This window comes from Gigantopelta aegis, chromosome 15 (genome assembly GCF_016097555.1).
Source record: "Gigantopelta aegis isolate Gae_Host chromosome 15, Gae_host_genome, whole genome shotgun sequence".
Taxonomy (NCBI): domain Eukaryota; kingdom Metazoa; phylum Mollusca; class Gastropoda; order Neomphalida; family Peltospiridae; genus Gigantopelta; species Gigantopelta aegis.
Genome location: NC_054713.1, coordinates 45,971,781 through 45,994,726, shown reverse-complemented (window position 1 = coordinate 45,994,726; position 22,946 = coordinate 45,971,781). Strand labels below are relative to the sequence as shown.

The window sequence follows — 22,946 nt, the reverse complement described above, 5'->3', positions numbered from 1 at the left end:
TTATTTGCCATGTGCGTTCAGAGTCCTAACGGTGAAAACCAATGCAATTTGTTGACATCATTGTGCAGTCGGAACACTTTGTTATTTACAAAGTTGTCCGATTGAACACTGTGAATTCCATATTAATTTTTGGTACTGTTTGGAACTCATCGCGAAAACAATCCAGATATTTCAATTGGTGTATTATTTTAATGCACACAACCATTTGGAATATCTCAATTGATATGGATTTCTGGATCATGTATGCAATCGGCCGACTAAAGAAGTTCCGAATACTGTATTGTACTATACATAACCGATTCACTATGGTACATTAGTGGTGGTTGCATTTGATTGAAGAACACGAGTACAGAATCAAGAAAGGGTTGCTCACTCACTGTTCAAACTATACACATTGTAATCAAATGTGCAAAATGGAGACTGATTATTAAACAATGCATTATAAATGAGCCTTTCAACAATTACATAATGCTCTTTGATGCACCATGCGATGCGTTACAAACGTTATGGGGGAGTGGTTGTTTGTCAAGATTTACTTGCCGGCAACAATATGATTTTTTTTAAAAGCATAAACTAAATACCGGCAGCCATACATGGCCATATTTTTATTTGATGATTTTTTTGAATCCGTTATTTATTTAAAATAAATTAAAAAGAAAAAAATTCAAACCGAATAATGTTGGTTAAAATGCGTAACTGGCAGTGAAAAGTGGAGGGGTGACGAGGGTGTTACATAATTTTAGAAGGGATGGTGGTCTTAACGTTACAAAATGTTACGTGGAGCAGGGTAACAAAAAACCTGCCAAAGTTTCCACTATGTAATTATTGAACGGACACAAGTGATGCGTTTTATCTGCTAAACCATTATGCATGTTGCTACACTCGTTCAAATTGAATGCAGCCCCAGTTAGCGGTGTGTTTGTTTTTCTTGTTGTGTAGATGTATACGTTGTTTCCGTCCAGCATGTAGAAACATGGCAAAACCTTTCAAAGTGGCAAAATGTTAAAATATTACAATTCTTTAGGAAAACGAAAATCTTAAATTTTAAACGCTAATCAAGAAGACGAGACGGGTGAAACAAGTACTGAAAAGTCAAATGAAGGCCAATCTGAGAAATCTGCAGCTGAAACCGAAACAGAGCCAGCCAAAAACCGTAGAATATTTAATTAAACTTGACTTTCAGTTTCCGTGGCTTCAGCATGACGATAATACTGACACAATGCACTATACGGTAGGATATGTAGGGGAAAAAATAGCAGTCATATGAGGCATAAAATAGCAGTCATGTGAGGCACAAAATAGCAGTCATATGAGGCATAAAATTATAATTACAGTCCCTCCCACCTCCCTCGTGATCAATTCTGAAATGGTCCTCATTTCAAATTCATGATTGAGTGAAAACTAAACAATTTCATTGTTTCAAACTATTTATTTAATCCAGCAGCATAAGTCATGTATAATGTTCAGATGGTTACAACACATGCATAAATGATACAAAAAGAGTAGTGTGGCTAGTAACATTTTAAGCTTGGCGAGTAAAATGTTTTTGTCCACTAGCCAAAGAAGAGTAAGTTATAAAGCCGGGCATAGAACACTGTAAATTGTGTTAATTATGAATCAATTCATTAAAAAATGATATTTCACGTTTATTTGGTATAAGCGTAATGCCTATCAGTATATAGTCATCAAATGTTAGCGATGTGTGTTGGTAAAACGCGGACCAGACCAGAAGGCTTGACAAATTGAATGTTTCCTTTTAAAATAATATTAAACTAAGTGTTCGTCAACTGTGCATAGTTAAGAAACAGATATTTTTTCATATAGTGGCGTTAAAAATGACGAACCACACATGCCCATTATGATACTTTTTGCAAACGCATGCGCCTGAACGCAGTTAGAAACGTTTGTTTACTAGAATGGATTTGTTTTACATCCACATTGTTGATTTTTTACGTTAATTGATTGCAATCTATTTTGTTTTACGTATCGTAGCTGAAAAATGTAGAACAGTATTTCTGTAAATATCGTATTTGTGTTTTTGTCGTTAGGTGAAGACAGTTTGGGACGTCGATGGTAATATATATATACTCTTCAAAAAAGTAGGGGAACCTGAAATATTAATGTTATATGTTTTGACAACAGACATCAGGGTTGAAAATTAACATGAAAACCAAGGTCGCCAGCAGGGCCAGTTGAAGAAAAATCTTACTGGCCCTTCTCAAATTCAACAAGCCCTCCAATTATCACACAGTTATCACATTGGAATTAACTGCACAGGTAAAATTAAAACTATAGTGTTTTTTGTTGAATAATAACCGTTTGCGTCAAAGAAAACGGATGAATTGACATTTAACTTCATAATGAATAAAGTAAAAATTGATATAAAAAGTGCGTGCTTTAGTAAACTAGTCTGGGAGTGGCAGTCCTCTTTGTGGCGATGCAAGAGGGATGGAATAAACTTTGTGGTGATACAAGTAGGGTGAAATTCCCAGCAAATGATTTCCTCGGGAGTGGCTGTTCTAGATAGAGATCCATGGAATAATCAACTGTTTTGCCAAATGCCCATTGGACTCTGCTTTGTGCAAAGATACGACCCTGATCATGTATTACGGTTGCGTCATTCAGATTACTTTGGATGTTCCATCAATTGCCTTAAAATTTGTATCACAAAAAAGAGTTAACCTATGCAGTTTGATGGTAATTTGTAAAGAATTTTTGTTTTAATTTACACTGCACTGTTATCCCCAATAAAATGTTATTTGAGACAGTATGGGTTTAAAACTTAATAAATTAATGTTTTTATATGAATTTTATCTTTATTCATTATGTTGGCGCTGTCAAAATATAGAACATGTTCTAGGTCTTCTGCTGCCAGATCTATAGTTTGCGCCAACATAGACATGGTGTCTTTTGTCAAATTCGATTCAGTATCATTGTGTTTCTTTTTTAACTAGTACCATACTCGCCAGACACTAAAATCGATGGTCGCCCAACGGACTACCTTTGTAAAATTCTTAGTCGTCCTTAGCCAATAAAGGTCGTCATGGGCGACCGGGGGACTGCTAATTTTCAACCCTGAGACATCCTAGTAAAGAACGTTCAGGTTTGTTTATCAACACACCAAAATTGCGATTTACTGATAGAGAACGTCAACTTTCAAATTTCACTTCTGACCCCAATTGTCCTTCAAGATATTTGGTGTTTGTAATGTTTGCCCAATTAATTGAATTTTCACTATTATATAACCATTCTCCACAGCTAATATACCTTACAATTTTGGTAACTGTAAATTCTTATTAGAGTTCCCCTACTTTTTTTGAAGAGCATATATCGTCAATGACCATGATTCCGTTATGCTTTAAATTCTGTGAGATTTATTTTATATCATGGAGTTAACCCAGTCATCATCAATTTTTTTGTCGTCTGCTTATCGTTCATTTGTAAGCAAATTTAAAAAAATCATTAACAATTTAAAAGCATTTACCTTGTAATTAACAATAAACTTGCCAGGCCTCCGTGAATTGAACCCAATTGTCCTTCAAGATATTTGGTGTTTGTAATGTTTGCCCAATTAATTGAATTTTCACTATTATATAACCATTCTCCACAGCTAATATACCTTACAATTTTGGTAACTGTAAATTCTTATTAGAGTTCCCCTACTTTTTTTGAAGAGCATATATCGTCAATGACCATGATTCCGTTATGCTTTAAATTCTGTGAGATTTATTTTATATCATGGAGTTAACCCAGTCATCATCAATTTTTTTGTCGTCTGCTTATCGTTCATTTGTAAGCAAATTTAAAAAAATCATTAACAATTTAAAAGCATTTACCTTGTAATTAACAATAAACTTGCCAGGCCTCCGTGAATTGAACCCAATTGTCCTTCAAGATATTTGGTGTTTGTAATGTTTGCCCAATTAATTGAATTTTCACTATTATATAACCATTCTCCACAGCTAATATACCTTACAATTTTGGTAACTGTAAATTCTTATTAGAGTTCCCCTACTTTTTTTGAAGAGCATATATCGTCAATGACCATGATTCCGTTATGCTTTAAATTCTGTGAGATTTATTTTATATCATGGAGTTAACCCAGGCATCATAAAATTTTTTGTCGTCTGCTTATCGTTCATTTGTAAGCAAATTAAAAAAAATCATTAACAATTTAAAAGCATTTACCTTGTAATTAACAATAAACTTGCCAGGCCTCCGTGAATTGAACCCAATTGTCCTTCAAGATATTTGGTGTTTGTAATGTTTGCCCAATTAATTGAATTTTCACTATTATATAACCATTCTCCACAGCTAATATACCTTACAATTTTGGTAACTGTAAATTCTTATTAGAGTTCCCCTACTTTTTTTGAAGAGCATATATCGTCAATGACCATGATTCCGTTATGCTTTAAATTCTGTGAGATTTATTTTATATCATGGAGTTAACCCAGTCATCATCAATTTTTTTGTCGTCTGCTTATCGGTCATTTGTAAGCAAATTTAAAAAAATCATTAACAATTTAAAAGCATTTACCTTGTAATTAACAATAAACTTGCCAGGCCTCCGTGAATTGAACATTTGCTTATATTTGGTGCTTACTTCGAGGTAATGAAATATCACAGTTCACCCGTGCTTTGTTGGCGGAACACTGGTTCTGCAGTCAATATGGTATACACAATTGTTAATAGCATACCAATTCAAGTGACTGGCACAGAGATATGGGGCCTAATTCACAAAGGTCTATTAGGCTCTGCTAGACAACAAAGCATCCTCTTTGTAAGTCTTTTAGCATTGCACTGCGAGATCTGTCTTCTATAGAGATATGGGGCCTAATTCACAAAGCTCTCTTAGGCTCTGCTAGACAACAAAGCATCCTCTTTGTAAGTCTTTTAGCACTGCACTGCGAGATCTGTCTTCTATAGAGATATGGGGCCTAATTCACAAAGCTCTCTTAGGCTCTGCTAGACAACAAAGCATCCTCTTGTAAGTCTTTTAGCATTGCACTGCGAGATCGCAAAGTTGCTACGCCATTCATACAGTGTTTAAAGTGGTTTTGCGTTTCGTACTAGCATGAAACTCAAAAAAATTCACGTTCAATTCTTATAATTCCAAACACATAACCATGTCATTAATGTAAAGCTCTTTAAAATAAAAAGTGAACTCTATTTTCCAACTATTTACTATTTTATTAACACGAAATTCATACTCAACATTAGCGGAATCCCTATGGTGGTTCGGCTTTTTCCGTCAATAGCCGAATGAGAGAATGACAATGTTACAATCAAAACTGTTACTCAAATTCAAGATAAACTACAGCAAGATCTGAATAGTGTAGAAAAATGGTGTTCCTATAATAAAATGTTCATAAACACAAAAAAGACCAAATATATGACTATAGGAACAAGACAAAAAGTTACAATCCAAAATGATATTTCTCTTATAATAAATTCAGAATGTTTGCAACACACTGAATGCGAAAAACTTTTAGGAATTAAAGTTGATAATAATTTAAAATGGACAAATCAGGTTAAACGTGTGTTCCCTGATCTCTAAACGTCTGTATCTGTTATCAAAAATCATTAGGTATTTAAATTTAGATGCAAGAAAACTTTTCTACAATGGGTATATTTTACCACTCATCGATTACTGCTGTGTAATTTGGGGAAGCTGTAATCAGGATGGATTAGAACGTTTACTAAAACTGCAAAAGAGAGCTGCAAGGATGATATTAGATGTAGATCCTATTACTCCATCTGCCCCACTATTTAAACAGTTAAAATGGATGACAATGGAAACACTATCACAAATGTTTACAAATTTATAAATATCTATACAATGAAGCCCCAAACTATCTTTCAAACTTATTAATATATGTTGGAGAAAACAATCCCTACAACCTTCGAAATGTAGAGGATAGAAATCTATTAATTCCAAAACCTAAAATGTCTTTATTTAAACATGCTTTCAGTTACTCTGGACCAGTACTTTGGAATAAATTGCCTAAAGCTATCCGATCATCGCCAAATACTGCTGTTTTTAAATATAGACTCAAGAAATATTTTCTAAAATAATATCATTTGTACATATGTTTATTGCCATATATGTATTTTCTATTTGTTCATAAATGTATGCATTGTAATTCTGTATTGTTTGTACCTGAGGGCCTCAGGGAAGATTAGCTTTTGCTAACTGTGTTACCCTCACTAAATAAAGAATTTATTATTATTATTATTATTATAATACAATTCATAATAATTTTTTGCATTAAATGTCAATACCAACTAGAAACATTTTGAATTCACTAGAAACATATAACGTAAGTAATTTTAATAACTTTTAACCTGTAATAAAAATGTCTGAAGCGACCTATTTTGTATGGTATAATTTATATGTGAAGCGGTTGGTGTATGAATATTTAACTACGAACTGTGAATGGGCGCCATTTTTTTATTACTGTCCACATTTACCAATTACGACGTTGAAATTACAGTTATAAAATTTTGAGTGCGTGAAAATTCCATGTGTTGATAGATTTGACATGGAGAAAGTGGTTTCAATGTTTCCGGAAATGGATGAAACAGGTGTGTCGCGAGTTTCTGTGTTTACTGGCCTTGTAATTGTGGAAGTGGCAACACAGGATGGTTTTGGCATTGTGACTTCAAGTGGTGCGACACAAGTATTCGTGAGATTTGACAGAGCCATGCTCATGTTTCGTTTTTTTAAAGTGGAACATTCTCTGTTGTAGCTTCGAATTGAAGCTTCGTTCCTGTGTACATGTACATGATATACCTAGTTTCAAAACCCTAGTCGTTTAAAGATTGGATCGCAGTGGCGCGCAAACTTAGAAACTATGTGTTGTGTACGTCATACTACAATGACGTTGAATACGCGTTACTGCTAATGGTTGGCATGAACTGACTGAATTTTGTTTTTGAAATCGCTTTTGTAAAATACCAAATTCCATTGGAATTATACACTTTTTTTGGATCGGCAAAATAGATTTTTAGCTGTGGGATTTTGAATTCACTATAAACATATAACGTAAGTAATTTCAATAACTTTTAACCTTTAATAAAAATGTCTGAAGCGACCTATTTTGTATGGTATAATTTATATGTGAAGATTTTTAGATGTTTAGAAGTTTGACAGCAGACGATTACTTTTTGATGTCTAAAAATAGAATCTCAAGGAAATTCCTCGGGGATTCCTTTGTTGACATAATTCATAAAGTAGTTCCGGCTATATAGCCAAAAATAGTGCTAAACTGAGATTCATGGTCCTATGAATGCCAGTTTTTATCATCATGTGATACGAATTTGACCAATCCAAGGGTTTATAATAAAGGGATTTTTAGAGATTGGAATTATTAAATTATATTTTTATTTTTATTTCATTTCTATTACATAATAAATGTTATATTATTTTATTAACTTTAATTTATTTTTTATCATTTTATTTTATTTTATTTTATTGTATTAACTTTAATTTATTTATACTTTTAAGTTATTTTATTAACTATAATTAAATTTTAGTTTTATGTGGTCTTTTTTATAATTTATTATGGAACGAGAAATATCCTTTTCCACATATAAGACTGTTCCGAGTTTTATTTGCCTCCAATAAGGGCAGATAACAATAACCGCGCATTTTAAAGAAAACCCACAGTGTCAAACTTTATTTCCTTTAATTCAAAGTGAAGATCGTTTCAAAGTAAGTATTTCTTGGTCTTCATAAGCTCAAAATAGATCACAATACACGATTTGGGTGGGAAAACGTGATGGTAACTAGTCATTATTTTGACCTCAATTGCTCGGAACGGCCATATGACTGCTAATAGCGTAATGTCTTCGCCAGATTAACGTTGACTTGTGCTTGCGCTTCAGCTTGCAGTCAATGTTAATCTTGATGCACTAATAATATGATATGTTATGTTTGTAATTCTAGATCAAATAGATCACCTAGCACAATGTAACACGAGTAACCAAAATAGCTATTTTTATGTTTGTAATTCTAGATCAAATAGATCACATAGCACAATGTAACACGAGTAACCAAAATAGCTATTTTTTTCTCTCAATCATTTATTTCTGATTTGTAACAAACGACACTTGATATTTTCCTACACTAATACATAATACAGGTAGTGAAACCACACATTTTTCACAATAGTGCCATGAAACATAACACAGATATATGAAAAATTGTAATGAGAGCAACTGAAAAATATGTAAAGCAAGTTACCAACATTTTATTTTAATAGAACAATACCAGTGTGTGAATAATTATGCCAACATACTTCTCACTAACACAAAGTTAGTTTTTGCTGACAATTACTGGCTAATAAGCCTAAACATATATATATTTGCTAACTTTTCCCAGGCTACATATAGGTAGATTTTTTTAACACATATTTTTGTGTGATGGAATACTTTGTTTTACTTTTTGAAAAATAAAACATTCACAGAATTCTGTTGTTACTTTATTGTTTCATTGAAAGGTTACAGTTTTTGGATTTTAAGGGCAATTCCACGGTTACTCGCGTTACATTTTTACAATACTAATTCTTTAGATTTGCTCAGGATTAATATTTGTACATTCAACACTTATTTTCTTTATTACATTTTATTAGTTAAATAATCAATGTATATTATAAAATTAAAAAAAAGGAAATAATTATGATGATTAGTTTTCAAACTGTGAATGTGTAAACATCGGTGACTCGCGTTATGAAAAAAGGACATGACAAAAAATGAACACACTTAAAATCCAAATTCGACGTGTGCATCACATGAAAACAACCAATTCCAAATCCGTGCCATTCACCCTTTCAAAGGACAGTATAGAGTGGAATAGTCCTAATGCAGTACCAAATTTGCAAGATTCTGAAATCATGGTTGGTGACTGCTATGTTGTTGAATACGATGAGACGTTGTTCCCAGGAGAAGTGATTGACATCGGCTTGCAGGAGAATGGCTATCTGGTATTAGTGATGGAACCAGCAGGATGTTATTGGAAATGGCCAAACAAGAGAGACAGCATTTACTACATGTATGATGAAAACAATGATTACGGCTCTAGACAAACCTGATATTGCCAACAGTTGTGGACATTTCAAATTTTCTACCTCTTTTTAGAGTTATTTTAATTAAAATTTAAATTTTCAAAAAATTGACGTTAATTCACGAAAAAGGTTAATTTATTCATTGTTTAACTTGTAAGTTTAATTTGTTGGTAATATTTACCCAGTTGATTTGTGTAGCTTTCTGATGTTTCATTCAATAAAAGTTTGACATTTAAAAACTCATTTTTCTTTAAAATCAATTTTTTTAGCCATATTACCAAATAGCGGACAAATTGTAACGCAAGTAACCGTAACATGAGTAACCGACTATTTTGATTAGAGCTGCAATGAATACACCAAGTGGTGAATACGATACGTATCTCGAATTTGGGGTCTCGAATACCAATAAATATTTACTAATATCAATAATTACAGTGAATCTATCAATATTGCACTACTGACTCTACAGCATTAAGCAACCCACCAGTGAACATGAACTGTCAAAAATAGCATTTAAATAGTAGGATGTATTTAACATTAAACTTTGCAATGTTAGACGTTGGAAATTAAACAATTAAATGTCAGTTATAAAAACAAAATTATATATTTTTTTTTTTTAAGAAGACTGAAAACAATACAATCATGTAAACCCTGTCTAGAAGAAAAAGAGGCTCTTTAGGCAGTGACCACATCTCCTGCTGTGCTGAACACCCTCTCCAAAACACACAAAAAAACCAACAAAAAAACATTTCACTATCAATAAAATTATGGAAACATACAGAAATACAGAGGCGCGTGGATGTTTGTGGATGGTGGTGTTTTTCTTTCATTTCCTTTTTTCCCCCAAATAAAACCTGAGAGCTGGTACGTACTTTTCTCCAAACTGCAAAAATTAGCCCATGACTAATTTGGCTGACGTCTAATAAACATAGTAAAATGTCCAAAATTATGTGGGATTTTTTGTATAAGAATAATGAATGCTCAATTTTAAAGGTCGTGTTAGACTGTTAACTCTTATTTCATTGAGCATCACTCATGGTTTTGCCAAAATCAGTTTTGTATGTTATTTAGTGTACATTGATTTCGGCTGTTACAGTAACTGCTGTTGAAGAATTCTCCCACCGGTAAGTTGATTACCTAGATATAACATGCCACGACTTTTTGTAATGTTTATAGCCAGTTTGAGTCTGACCATTGATAATAATATAATAATGACTCTTCCATCATGTTATTACAAGATTTTAAATGACAAAGTGCATAATTTTTATTATTTGGGAAAGTATCAGACGTGTTGTTTGTTTGTTTTGTGTGTGTGGGTTTTTTGGGGGATTCATTCTAAACAAATAGTTGAAAAAACCCATATTACTGGCGTTTAAAACAGCAATGACGAACGGTTTAACATATTATTATTATTAATATATGCCATGTATACTATCGCATGTCACTTTATTTCTAACGTTGTTAATAATAATTAACTACATTATACAGAGGATGTACTAGTTTTCGTTATCGAAAACATTGCATGCATGAGTGACATAATTTGGCCATCGTGAGTACGTTGGCCTGGGTAGTGGATAGTAGACTGCTTAAAATACTTCTGTGTGTACATACCGCTTGCAAACTTTGGTCTTTCTAAATTTATATAATAATAATAATAAAGATAAAGAAAATACAAATAAATAAAACCCAAGATTATATTCGGTTCTTTGGATACCGAATAACGAATACCTATCATGGGTGCACCAAATACATGAGTGAATCGTTGCAGCTCTAATTTTGATGACCAAAAATGTGTTAATTGTACAATTTCAAAACTCTTATCATATGTAGATACCTAAATAGATACCTAAACACCATAGCTACATGTATACACCAATATATCCACTTTTAACGAAGCTGTTACAGTATGAGGAGACTTTGGATTTTAAGTGGGTTCATTTTTTGTCATGTCCTTTTTTTGTAACGCGAGTAACCAATGTTTACACATTCACAGTATCAAAACTAATCATCATATTTCATTTTTCTTTCTTTTTTTATAATATACATTGATTACTCATAAAATGTAATAAAGAAAATAAGTGTTGCAGACCATGTCTTTTAAGGTGTGCGAGTGTGGTCGTGCTCGTACAGCGCACGTAATTTCAATCTGGCGAGTGTGAAAAATAGCGCACGTAAAATCATTTTGTATATTGATTGCCGCTTTTTACCTTATGTAGCTGATATTAAGACCCGTTTAATAACACCAGAAAAAAAAAGTGACTTGAATGGAAGCGTCCATGCAAGCTTTTAAGCCGACACAAATGAACTCGTTATGGAAATCAGCGAAGTCAGTAAAATTGTCTTGATTAGTTTATAACTGTTAGCCTACAAAGCTTACGTGAGGGCCTGAAAATGGCAAGCGTGTAACTTTCTACTTTCTTTAAAAACAGAAATGAAATTTAGACCAAGACAATTCAAAATTAGACGAAATAATAAAAAGAAGGAAAAGAAATGGTAATAGGTATGTAGGAATAGGCCTAGGTCTCGTTTATATATAAACAAAAGTTGGGGTTTTTTTTGTAGTCTATTATTTTTCTTTTTTTATCTTTTAAAAAAGTCAAATAAAACTATTTAAATATTTGTATTTCAGCTAGAGGTTAATGAAGGTGTATCTGTTATTTATATATGTTTATATGTACAAAATATATTAATAGTAATGATCATAGCTGACTATTTAATTTGTGTTTGTTTCAGAACGTTTGTTAGAAAGTCACAGATCATGTGACTGGAACATGATTTGATGTGTATAGTACTCTGTGGCATATTGACCAATCAGAGTATTCGGGGTCAGATTATTTTTACTCTTGGAACTCTGGCTGCACGCACACTGATCTGCTTGGCAACTTGTTTCTCATTTATGATGGTGTCTAAAATTATGCACATGGATTTTTTTAGATTATCGTTATTATGTAATGACAGATTTTGTCGGAGTTGTATATTTTTTTATCAACAACATTGGGACTGTTCTAGATGAATAACGTAATGCTGACTTGACATAGATGTCATTCCTGAGAGGGAAAAGAAGTCAGACTACACTAATGAGCCAAACAACATAAAATTAGAAGAAAACATTATTGGTTTATTGATTAATTTTTGCAACAAATGTCTCTACATATACATGTAGCAGTTACTTCATAAATTAATAATGCTTGGTTTTCACTCACCTTAGCATTTTGACGAGTTCGATTTTCACTTGCCATGATTTCTCAAAAGCCAAGGACTGTGTTGAATGTATAAGTATTAATCATGAGCAAATCAAAAGAATTAGTATGATAAAAATGTAACGCGAGTAACCGTGGAATTGCCCATATGAATATATAAAACCATCGTTGCTGCTAAAAAGTGTGTGTGTGTGAGCAGGTATACTTGCCCCTAAACCAACTCGCCCCAGCTCAACTCGTATCATTACCGTTTTATTAATTAAATATAACAATAGTTTAAGCAATAATGTGCATTAAGTATTGTTGAATATGCATACCAGTCAAAGAGTCCAAAAGCCTTGCCTGATCATTCCTTAAAGGATATATGGGACAAACTCATAAACGTTGTTTATTGTAATAGCTTTTGTCAGAAATTATGCAATAAGCTAAATATAGTAACAGACATAAAGTTAGTATACACATGCGTATGCCCAAACCGGAATAGGAAGGCAAACAAACGTGTTTATCTGCATGTAAAGAATGTTTTAATAAATGATATGAATGGTAATCGCGTCCCTGTGTTTGTGAATTCTGTTAGACCAGTGTAACCGAGGGCTACCAGCATGATGAAAAAGCATGTAAAATTTAAATAAAAAGACAAAAGGCAAGAGAGAAAGAAAGTTTGATTTTTTTCTTTCTATTTCCATCTAACGCCTGGCGCGAGTGCAGGGATTTTAGGAGAGGTGTGGGGGGATGTATAGACTGACCAGTGAAGTTTATTGGGGGGGTCGAATTGTGCTTCCCCGGTAAATATATTGAATTATTATTATTTTTTTGTGAACATAGGAGGGTTTCAACCCCTACCATCCCCCCGACACACACACACACACACACACACACATGCGACTGAACTATGATAGGCCTATAGGCTATAGTCGCTGAACTATGATAGGCCTATAGGCTATAGTCGCTGAACTAAAAACACAAACAAATGTGAAGTTTGAAGAACTTTTGACCATTTTCAGATTTGTTTTCAGCAGAAGCAGAAATCTATTAGGCTATCTTTGTGATGTTAAAACCTCATATCAGCCCAGGCAGTGGAAAACAAGAAAAATGTGAAATGAGAATGAGTAGGCCTACAACCATATATCTGAAAGATCCCCACCCCCCAAAAAACTAAACACGCTGTCTGTAAAACCACTAGCCCAAGTACTGACAGTAAGAGAACTAGATGGATATTGGGACAGTTATAACGCTCTCTATCAGGTATCAAAGGCCGTGGTATGTACTACCCTGTATGTGGGATGGTGCATATAAAAGATCCCTTGCTGCTAATCGAAAAGAGTATCCCATGAAGTGGCGACAGCGGGTTTCTCTCTCAATATCTGTGTGGTAGTTAACCATATGTCTGACGCCATATAACCGTAAATAAAATATGTTGAGTGTGTCGTTAAATAAAGCATTTCTTTCTTTCAAATTAAGAAGTTAAAACAAATATTTATACTATCCATGTATATAAACTGCTAAAGAATGTTTTTACACTTAGGTCCCTATACTGTTGCTTAGTGATTTGTCATAATAATTAAATACACATTATATAAATAATATTTATAAATGTATAAGTCATTTAAATTATCTTCGCAATGCAACTTTGAACATCCTTACAATAAAAAAAAAATTCAATTTATTTTTTTACATTTTATACGCATAAAAACTTTTATCCTATAATTTACCCATGTTATCCATGTCATAAACCCATGTGATAAGTTATTGTATTAACCCGGTTAATAATGGTATGCAAATTTGCAAGGTCTCTAGGTAATATGTTGCTGTGGATAGGTCATTTGTTTACAAGCCAACAAGACCTGTTTACCTGAATGTAATGTTTTCAAATATTTAGTTAAAATGCGTGACGTCAAACTAATTTGTGCTAATCATGATGACGTCATATTACCGATGGCGGCGACTTTAGTACTGAGAGTTACTAAAAATTGATTTAAAATGTTATTTTAGAAGTAATATAGGATAAACAGAATTCGCTACTAGTGTTTTTTAATATGTAAAATATCAACCTCGTCTAGTTAATCGGTATTTGTCTCGACAGAGCCTCGACAAATACTGATTAACATAGACTCGGTTGATATTTTCCATATTCAAAAATACTTGTGACAGACCCTATTTATTTTTATTTTTGTTTTAAATATCCCATCGCAAATGTTTAAAATGTGCTAGCGATAGGGGTCCAATAGCCTGGTATATTATGGACTCACAAAGTCTGAATACGAAAATAGGTTACTGACGTAATCAGGTCACCACACAATAATTATACATTTACATCTGTAATAAAGTTGGCACACCTCGGAAACTTGTGGACTTTTGTATATTCTTGATAATAATATTCTGTAACAATCCTGAAAGATTCAGCTCTGTACTCTTTATTTCCGAGTTAAACACTAATTGTGACTTAATTTACCTGGAATGTACTGTCCTTCCCACAGGGAACGCCTTTTTTCATACTATGGAATGTACTACAGGTAATTTATTTCTCAGTTGATTGTTTTCAAAATTGCACACGCAAATAGTATATTTTCGTTATTTCCAAAACATGTTTACTGTTTTTCTCACGTCTAAGCAAACTGAAATTATTTACAAAAATCATCTTAATAGGTGGATGGGACGAACTATGGTTACCTTAAGAAAACAGGGTAAAACACAATTTTGCCCAATACTTGGAGTGATCAACAAGCGGACCCTTTATCTAGAGATGTTCAGCTACACACTTATGCTATTTGTATAAATTCACCCTTAAGGTGACCCCCCCCCCCCCCTCCCCCCCAGTCCCATCTACGCCCATACTATGTACATGTGCGATTGATGCAATGTTTGCCCGCCTTTCCAACTTTCTAAATTGTTTCTAAATATAGAGCACAGTAATGCCTGACATGTAATTACCGGTGTATTTCTGTCTCCCCAATATAAAATCATTTTAACAAGTGGTCGTAATTTATGGACAGTAAAGTTTGGGGTGAGTTGACCAAATGCTGGGGTGAGTTGGTAGGGGGCGAGTTGGCTTTGAGGAGAGTTGACCACCATTCGCACATGCTCCCTTGCCCCCGCTTTCTATGACAGTGGTAACCCATCATGATCTGTAAATTGTCAAAAACCCCAAGACATTGTGGCGGGCTAGTAAATTTGAGTTTGTTCTGGTCTGGTGCGCTAGTGAAATATATTCCATTTCTGCACCTCTGCCATACCTGTCTATATTTTGTGGTAACCTGTCGGGGCTTGAATTTAACGGGGGAAAACCAACAAAGTGTCAAGTAAGTGTCTGCAATCAATTTGTTTTTGAAATCCGATGTGAGTCCCAACTTCAACTTCTTATTACTGCTAAGAACTCTGAGACCAGCTGTGTGTGAGTTGTATGCTCTGGACAGTGTCCTGAAAATGGAACCGAGATTTACGGACGAACTGGCCGTATCATATTTTGCATGTTAGTAATAATTAAATTGGTCACCGTCATCATACACTAACGTTACTCCTGAAAGTTGTTTTATTACTAAAACAGGCAGCTGTTCACACTTATTTAAATGGGTCCTGTAATTGTGTTTGTTAAAGTTTGCCTCATGGTCATAATGCCCTAAAATAATCTATCAGTCGAGGACAAATGGCCTTGCCCTCTTGTTTGCCAAATTTGAGGCCTGACCTGTACCTGGTTTACCAATCACCATGCTTGTATTGTCAGAACTGATGCCTTTGAAAACACTCTGAACTTGATAATATTTTTTTCTCTTTTGATCTCTTTCAGAAATTGCTGCATAAGCTGATGCTTGCCATGTTTCTGTATATGGCCTTCTGCTGCTCGTCGGTTCTCAAACCGAGATCTGACGACTCTGATTACAAGGTATGTCTGTTGCAAGGTACGTCTGATTACAAGGTATGTCTGTTACAAGGTATGTCTGATAAAGGTATGTCTGTTACAAGGTATGTCTGATACAAGGTACGTCTGATACAAGGTACGTCTGATTACAAGGTACGTCTGATTACAAGGTACGTCTGATTACAAGGTACGTCTGTTACAAGGTACGTCTGATTACAAGGTACGTCTGATTACAAGGTACGTCTGATTACAAGGTACGTCTGTTACAAGGTACGTCTGTTACAAGGTACGTCTGTTACAAGGTACGTCTGATACAAGGTACGTCTGATACAAGGTACGTCTGATTACAAGGTACGTCTGATTACAAGGTACGTCTGTTACAAGGTACGTCTGTTACAAGGTACGTCTGATACAAGGTACGTCTGATTACAAGGTACGTCTGTTACAAGGTACGTCTGATTACAAGGTATGTCTGTTACAAGGTACGTCTGTTACAAGGTATGTCTGATTACAAGGTATGTCTGTTACAAGGTACGTCTGTTACAAGGTACGTCTGTTACAAGGTATTTTTATTTCTTCACCTACTAAAGAATGTACTGCTTTTCATTCTTTGTAGGCCTCTATTTCTGAAAATGAAATGGCAACCATGTGTATGCCAAATGTCATTATTATTGTAAACTAACTTTATTCACAGCAACTTGTATAAATTACCGACATTCAGTTAATTTACTGCGATCGCAATGCATGTAAGCTCTCGACCATGTGCACAAAATCAAGAATGAAAAATGCACAAAACTGCAGTGAAGTATTCATAGATGCCAACAACTATTTTTTTTTTTTTTTACAAACTTGCATCGCAGTTTATTTGGGTGTGATCTTTGTGTTAACTGTCTGCGACTGTATTGACATGTGCAGACTTCAAGTCTGAACCAAATTGTTAACAACTATGATAAATTACTCTTCTACCTTTAATTACCGTTAGTTTTCCCCAAACATTTTGTCCAGACACAAATCATGAAAAAAACATTACAGTGACAAAGATTCCACATTCGAACTGTGTAATGTATTGATGTCACAGATATCGACTTTGCTGAGATTGCATAGGGCACAGTTTATTTCTGTCTGCCATTTTATATGGAATACTCTTCAAGAGGGGCGTAAGCCTCCTATATGAGTATATGATGTAATTAATTTGATTTACTATAGTTTGACACCCAATAGCCAATGTATTTTTCGTGCCTGGTTTTCATTAAATATCTATTCTATTAATTAATCTAACTTCATGATGAGTGCATTATACCTTAACTCATGTCATGACATTGTTAGATTATGTCATACTGACCCCACCCCTCTTGAAAAGTATTCCATAAACAAGCAAAATGGCAGAAAACTGTATGTACTTTGCCCGTGCAATCTCGGCGAAATCGATACTGGTGAGATTGTTAGTTTTGTATGTGGAATCTTTGTCATTGTAATGTTTTTTTCACGATTTGTGTCTAGACCAAATTTTGGGGAAAGCTAGTGGTAATTAAAGGTAGAAGTACTGTATCATAGTTGTTAACAATTTGGTTTGGACTTTAGATGACAGTGGAGCATGACCTTTATTCACAGCTTTTGAGACTGGAGTTTGTTGATCAATAGACCATACTTAGGTTGTTGGTGTGTGCACCTCGGTAAAATGGCTGCATACACGCGATCTACATAAATGCAAACTCATCATGAAATAATGTTTTATATTGTACCAGAGTAAAAGTTAAGTTAAAGTTTGTTTTGTTTAATGACACCACTAGAGCACATCGATTAATTAATCATTGGCTAATGGATGTCAAACATTTTGAGGAAACCTGCTACATTTTCCCGAATGCAGCAAGGGATCTTTTACATGCACATTCTCACAGACAGGACAGGGGTGTAGTGTGATCTGGACCTTAGAGGGGGGTGGGGTGTGTGTTCGAATATGAACCAAGTGGACCCTTTTTCTATTTTGTTTTTGCACCACCAGAAACTCCATATGTATAAACCTGTATGTTTTAGTTCTGAAAGCGGACCATTTGCTTCAGCGGGTAGGTCGTCTGAACACACACCCCGACACTCCCCCTCAGCCTACACCCCTGCAGGAAACCACATACCATAGCCTTTGACCAGTTATGGTGCACTGGTTGGAACAAGAAAAAACCCAATCAGTTGAATGAATCCACTGAGGTGGTTCGATCCTGCAAACACATGCACCTCAGACAAGCACTCAGCCACCTCTGCTCCCGCCCCCTGTATTGTACAAGAATGCATAAGTCTCGAACTGGGGTGTCATTAAATAGTGTTTTCCCTAGCTTGTCTTAGCATGGTGCCTCAATAATCTAAGACCATCTTGCCTTAATCAGCACCATGCTGCCCTGAGATTAAATAAGCCTTTTTCAGTAATTAATTCTAAAATTGCCTTTATAAAACACCAAAAAAAAGGTATTATTAATTAATAAAATATGACTTTTATATCTTTTGCCATTCATTTATTAAAGCAAGCACATAAATTACATTATAAGTTGTAGAAGCATCTCTCGGGGTATATGGCTTTTTATGTACCCTCTGTGTGTTCTTTTACCCCGAGCCGACATGTTAAACCATATAGCCAGATAATCAAAATAACGCCAGACAATAATTGTTAACAATTTATTAACGGAGCCATACCACGCGGACGCGCAAGAAACCACTTGCCAGTGATGAAAAATAGTTCCATCGATAAACGACATTGCAGCTTTTAAAAGTATTGAAATAGTGTATTTTATAGTAGAAACAAAATTAATTATGTATACTTGATTGATTATCAATATTATTTATAATCTAATTATTGCTTTAGCATTAACTGGGGTGGCTGGAAACATTTGGAAATTACAGACGGGGTATAAGAGAATTTGGCTCCGCCCACAGGGGTATAAGGGATTTGTCCAACGGCAAACAACCAATGAGATTAAAGAATTTTACATGAAGGCGAGATAATAATGTTTATTTCAATCAATTTTTGTGTATTTTTAATCAAAATCAAGTGCCCTGAAAATTATGAAAATGCCCCAAAAGTGTTTGGTCTACCATGCCTTGCCTAATTTCTAGGGAAATCACAATTAAACATGTATTAATTCAGTAATTCTAATTCAGTTTTGTGTGCTGTTTTAAAAAGTATAATTGATCTTCGGAGCACCACTAGCTTAGACAGGAACTTGGTTATATTTCATGTTTTGAGATTAATACATAGTACAGGGGTAGGATCTAGCTTAGTGCTCACCAGAGGTACTTGGGTCATACGGTCCAAATTCCGCAAGTGTTCTCTTATTGGTTTTTTCCCCCATATCATCCTGTGCCCAGGCCCCGGTCATGGTAAGTGCTGTCCTGTCTGAGTAAATGCATATAAAATATCCCTTGCTGCTAATGGAAAAATGTAGCGGGTTTCCTCTGAAGACTGTGTGTTGGATATTCTACGGTGGACTTTACAAATAATTTAATTTCTACTACTGACAAAATTGAAAATTAAACAGTGGAGCTCTATAGGCCGATAGGCCCCTTGTGTCCTAGAGAAGTTAAAACTGTGTTTTTGTTTGCAGGATGTTGGCCACACGTACCTGGTGGACCTACATCTACCAGACGGCAGCACCCGTTCAGTAACTTGTATCAAGTGTGGTCCGGGCACCCACGTCAAAAAACACTGCACGGAAGATTTTCAGTACTCCACATGTGAAGAGTGCGAGGATGGATATTACTCCATAGGGTGGAATCGAGCAGAGAGATGTGCTAACTGTCTGTACAAATGTACCGACAAAAACGCGAAACTGACAAAATGTTCAAAAAATGGAACAATAGAGTGCACATGTAATCCAGGCTTTAGACTTGAAGTTGATGATGTGACATTGGATTTAAAGCATTGCCAGCTGAACAGCACGTCAGGTAAACAAACTGTTCTTCTATCATTAAAGGAGGGGACAATTACGGCATTTGGCCTGGTATGCATATTCAGTGATATATAATGCACATTATTCCTTAATATCAACAAGTATAATTGTATAGTTAATTAATAAAATGCTTAAATGTGACTGCTATTATATATAACGGGCGCAGCCATTTTGTACCATCCCAGTGAATACGTCATCTGGCGAGCTGGTGGTTACGTAATACCTAACGTGTCATGTCAGGAATTAGTCTTCGAACTGAAGAAACAAAACATACCTGATTCTTGTGGATGCATTGCAATGTTCTGTAATAACATCCATCCCAGTAAGCCAGCACCAAGTATATATTATTTTTCAATACAAAATAAACCACCATTGTCAAAGTGTTGAAATAACTGACTTAAGTTTTGTACATAAATTAACCCATGTACTGAAATAATAATCGGAGTGTTTTCTTGGTTAATTGGTTTTTTCTTTCCGTAGCCTGTACCTGTGGTTGTTGATTGGCAGGTGTATATTTAGACGGTCCCATTTATAACCTTACAGGATGGATTTCCATCAAGGGGTTACTGTTTGCAGTATGCCTGCAGTGTATTACTGTAACAAATCTTCGAGTACCAGTGTCAAAATGGTATACATTACTTTTTAGATCATATGTATTGATGATATTTGGATTCTGCATATGAGCTTGCGAAACCAAAATGGTGACTCTTTTTGCTTGGGTTTTGTGGGGGAAAATACATATATTTTTTATTTAGTATTTTTACTAGTCGTTGGGCTTGGCAGGAGAAAGTATTTACTTATCTGATGGTGAAAAATACTAACCACAGGCTTTGGGCTACGTATTCTAGAAGCCATTATGAAAACAGGCTAGAAGTGCAAAGTTAGTTTTCTTGCATACATGTATATGAATAGTTCAGACCATGTCGCCCAAATTGTGACAGATGCTATTTAGGAGGATTATGCGACATGACAGCAAGAGGGTACCCTTGGTATTCTTGGAGATTCTAGCCGGTCTGCCAGTTCATTGCTGGGTGGTGGTGGTGGGGGGGGGGGGGGGGGGCTGTCATAGGTCACAAGTCGGGTTAAGTATTCATGAAAATAATAATAAAATAAAACAATCTCCATTCTGTTTTGCTGGTACTGATTGAAACGTAATGATGTCAACCGATGGGCAAGTGTCACAGAAACCTCGATGTATAAACATTTTCTTTTCTTCTAAAAAACAAAGATGTGGACGGGAGTCGAGGAACTGACCCCCCGACCAGAGGAACTGACCCCCCCATGAGATGTGCGGTGGTGATCAATGAGGAGAACGGTCAGTGTGTGAAGTGCAACATGTGTCAACGTGGGGAGTCCATCAAGAGGTTCGGCTGTAAGGTGGTGCACGGGAAAAAGTGTTTGAAAGGTACATACATAACAGATAGGATAGCACATACCACGGCCTTTGATATACCAGTCGTGATGCACAGGTTGGAACAAAAAAATACCCTAACGGGGATCAGTCCTAAACTGACCACACATCAAATGAGCGCTTTACTGTTGGTCTATACCACGCCCCTCGGTACATATTTATAGATATATATATGTATATATACACACACACACGCATATATAGAGATTATTGCATGAGCGGGAGTGCCATGCAGAATTTATGGAATTTATGAAATGAGTTTGGGATTTCTGTTATTCCATAAGCGAGAGCAAGTGGTACGCATGTTTAATACAATTTCCAAATAAGTTTAATAAATTTTGTATGGCACTACTGCGGATGTTATAATTTATTTATTATCCACAAACTGATTATAACAAATGTTAAATATGTTTGTAATGGCTTCACAGTCAAAGTTAACAGCATTCAGGGATGTCAGTTACAGTGACTACAGTGAAGTCAAAAGTGTGTTGTAACAGTTGTTAGTGTGTTATTTTGACCCATACCATATACATTTAGATAGCATCAGAAAATATGATATTTATGTAACCATTTATTGTAGACCATATGTGTAATAAATACAATTATGTGATTATATAAAGGCACATACACCCAGTTATTTGATTATTTAAAGGTACAAGCACACAATTATGCTTATTTAAAAGTACATACACACAACTATGTGATTATATAAAGATACAAACACAATTATGTATCTATGATTATTTAAAGGTACAATAACACAATTATGTGTCTATGATTATTTAAAGGTCTAATAACACACTTATGTGATAATTTATAGGTACAAACACAATTATATGTTTATATAAAGGTACAAACACACAAATGTCTGATTGTTTAAAGGTACATACACATAATTATGTGATTATTTAAAGATTTATACACTCAATTATGTGATTATATAAAGATACATACTTATAGAATATTAAATGAGCTTCCATTTCTTATCATATTTATGTCCCAAGTTAAATAGTTTTCAATTGTCACAAGCTTTCGTGAGTATCGAGTGAAAGTATTTCACGAGGGACGTAAACATGATACGAAATGATAGCATGTTTAATATCCTGTTTATTACCCATAAAGGTGGAGTCGGTGCCAGTGTAATACATGCAGTGTTCAGCAGCTCCATAACGAGGTTGGTGTACCACCATGTTGGTGTGACTTGGCACTGTTCTCGTAATGTTTTTAAAGCACATCTGCCATGGCATGTATATTCCCACTGTGCTAGCAAAATTAGGAATTCTCCCTTCACCTTTTTGTCACATCTAAACAACACACAGTTTGTCTCCCAGCTGCGAGAAATGTGTATTTACTGGTATGTTTTTTTAAAACTGCCCATGGTAAACCACACAGCATACGTGTCCTGTTCAGTCAGTAAACACTACATGATGTATGAAAAATTAACATCTTTGAAAATAACAGAATCATAAGATAAAT

At 34.8% G+C, this 22,946-nt stretch overlaps 1 protein-coding gene across 1 annotated transcript in view; it reads left to right on the top strand.

Moving 5' to 3' along the window:
* The window catches only part of LOC121390533, a 36,752-nt gene extending 14,969 nt beyond the window's left edge, over nucleotides 1-21,783 (top strand). The window contains exons 2-4 of the mRNA XM_041522365.1: nucleotides 16,053-16,148; nucleotides 19,715-20,054; nucleotides 21,288-21,783. Coding sequence (XP_041378299.1) covers nucleotides 16,053-16,148; nucleotides 19,715-20,054; nucleotides 21,288-21,634 — 783 coding nt within the window. The 3' untranslated portion in view covers nucleotides 21,635-21,783. The remainder of the gene's footprint in view (nucleotides 1-16,052; nucleotides 16,149-19,714; nucleotides 20,055-21,287) is intronic.
* The last annotated feature ends 1,163 nt before the right edge of the window (nucleotides 21,784-22,946 follow it).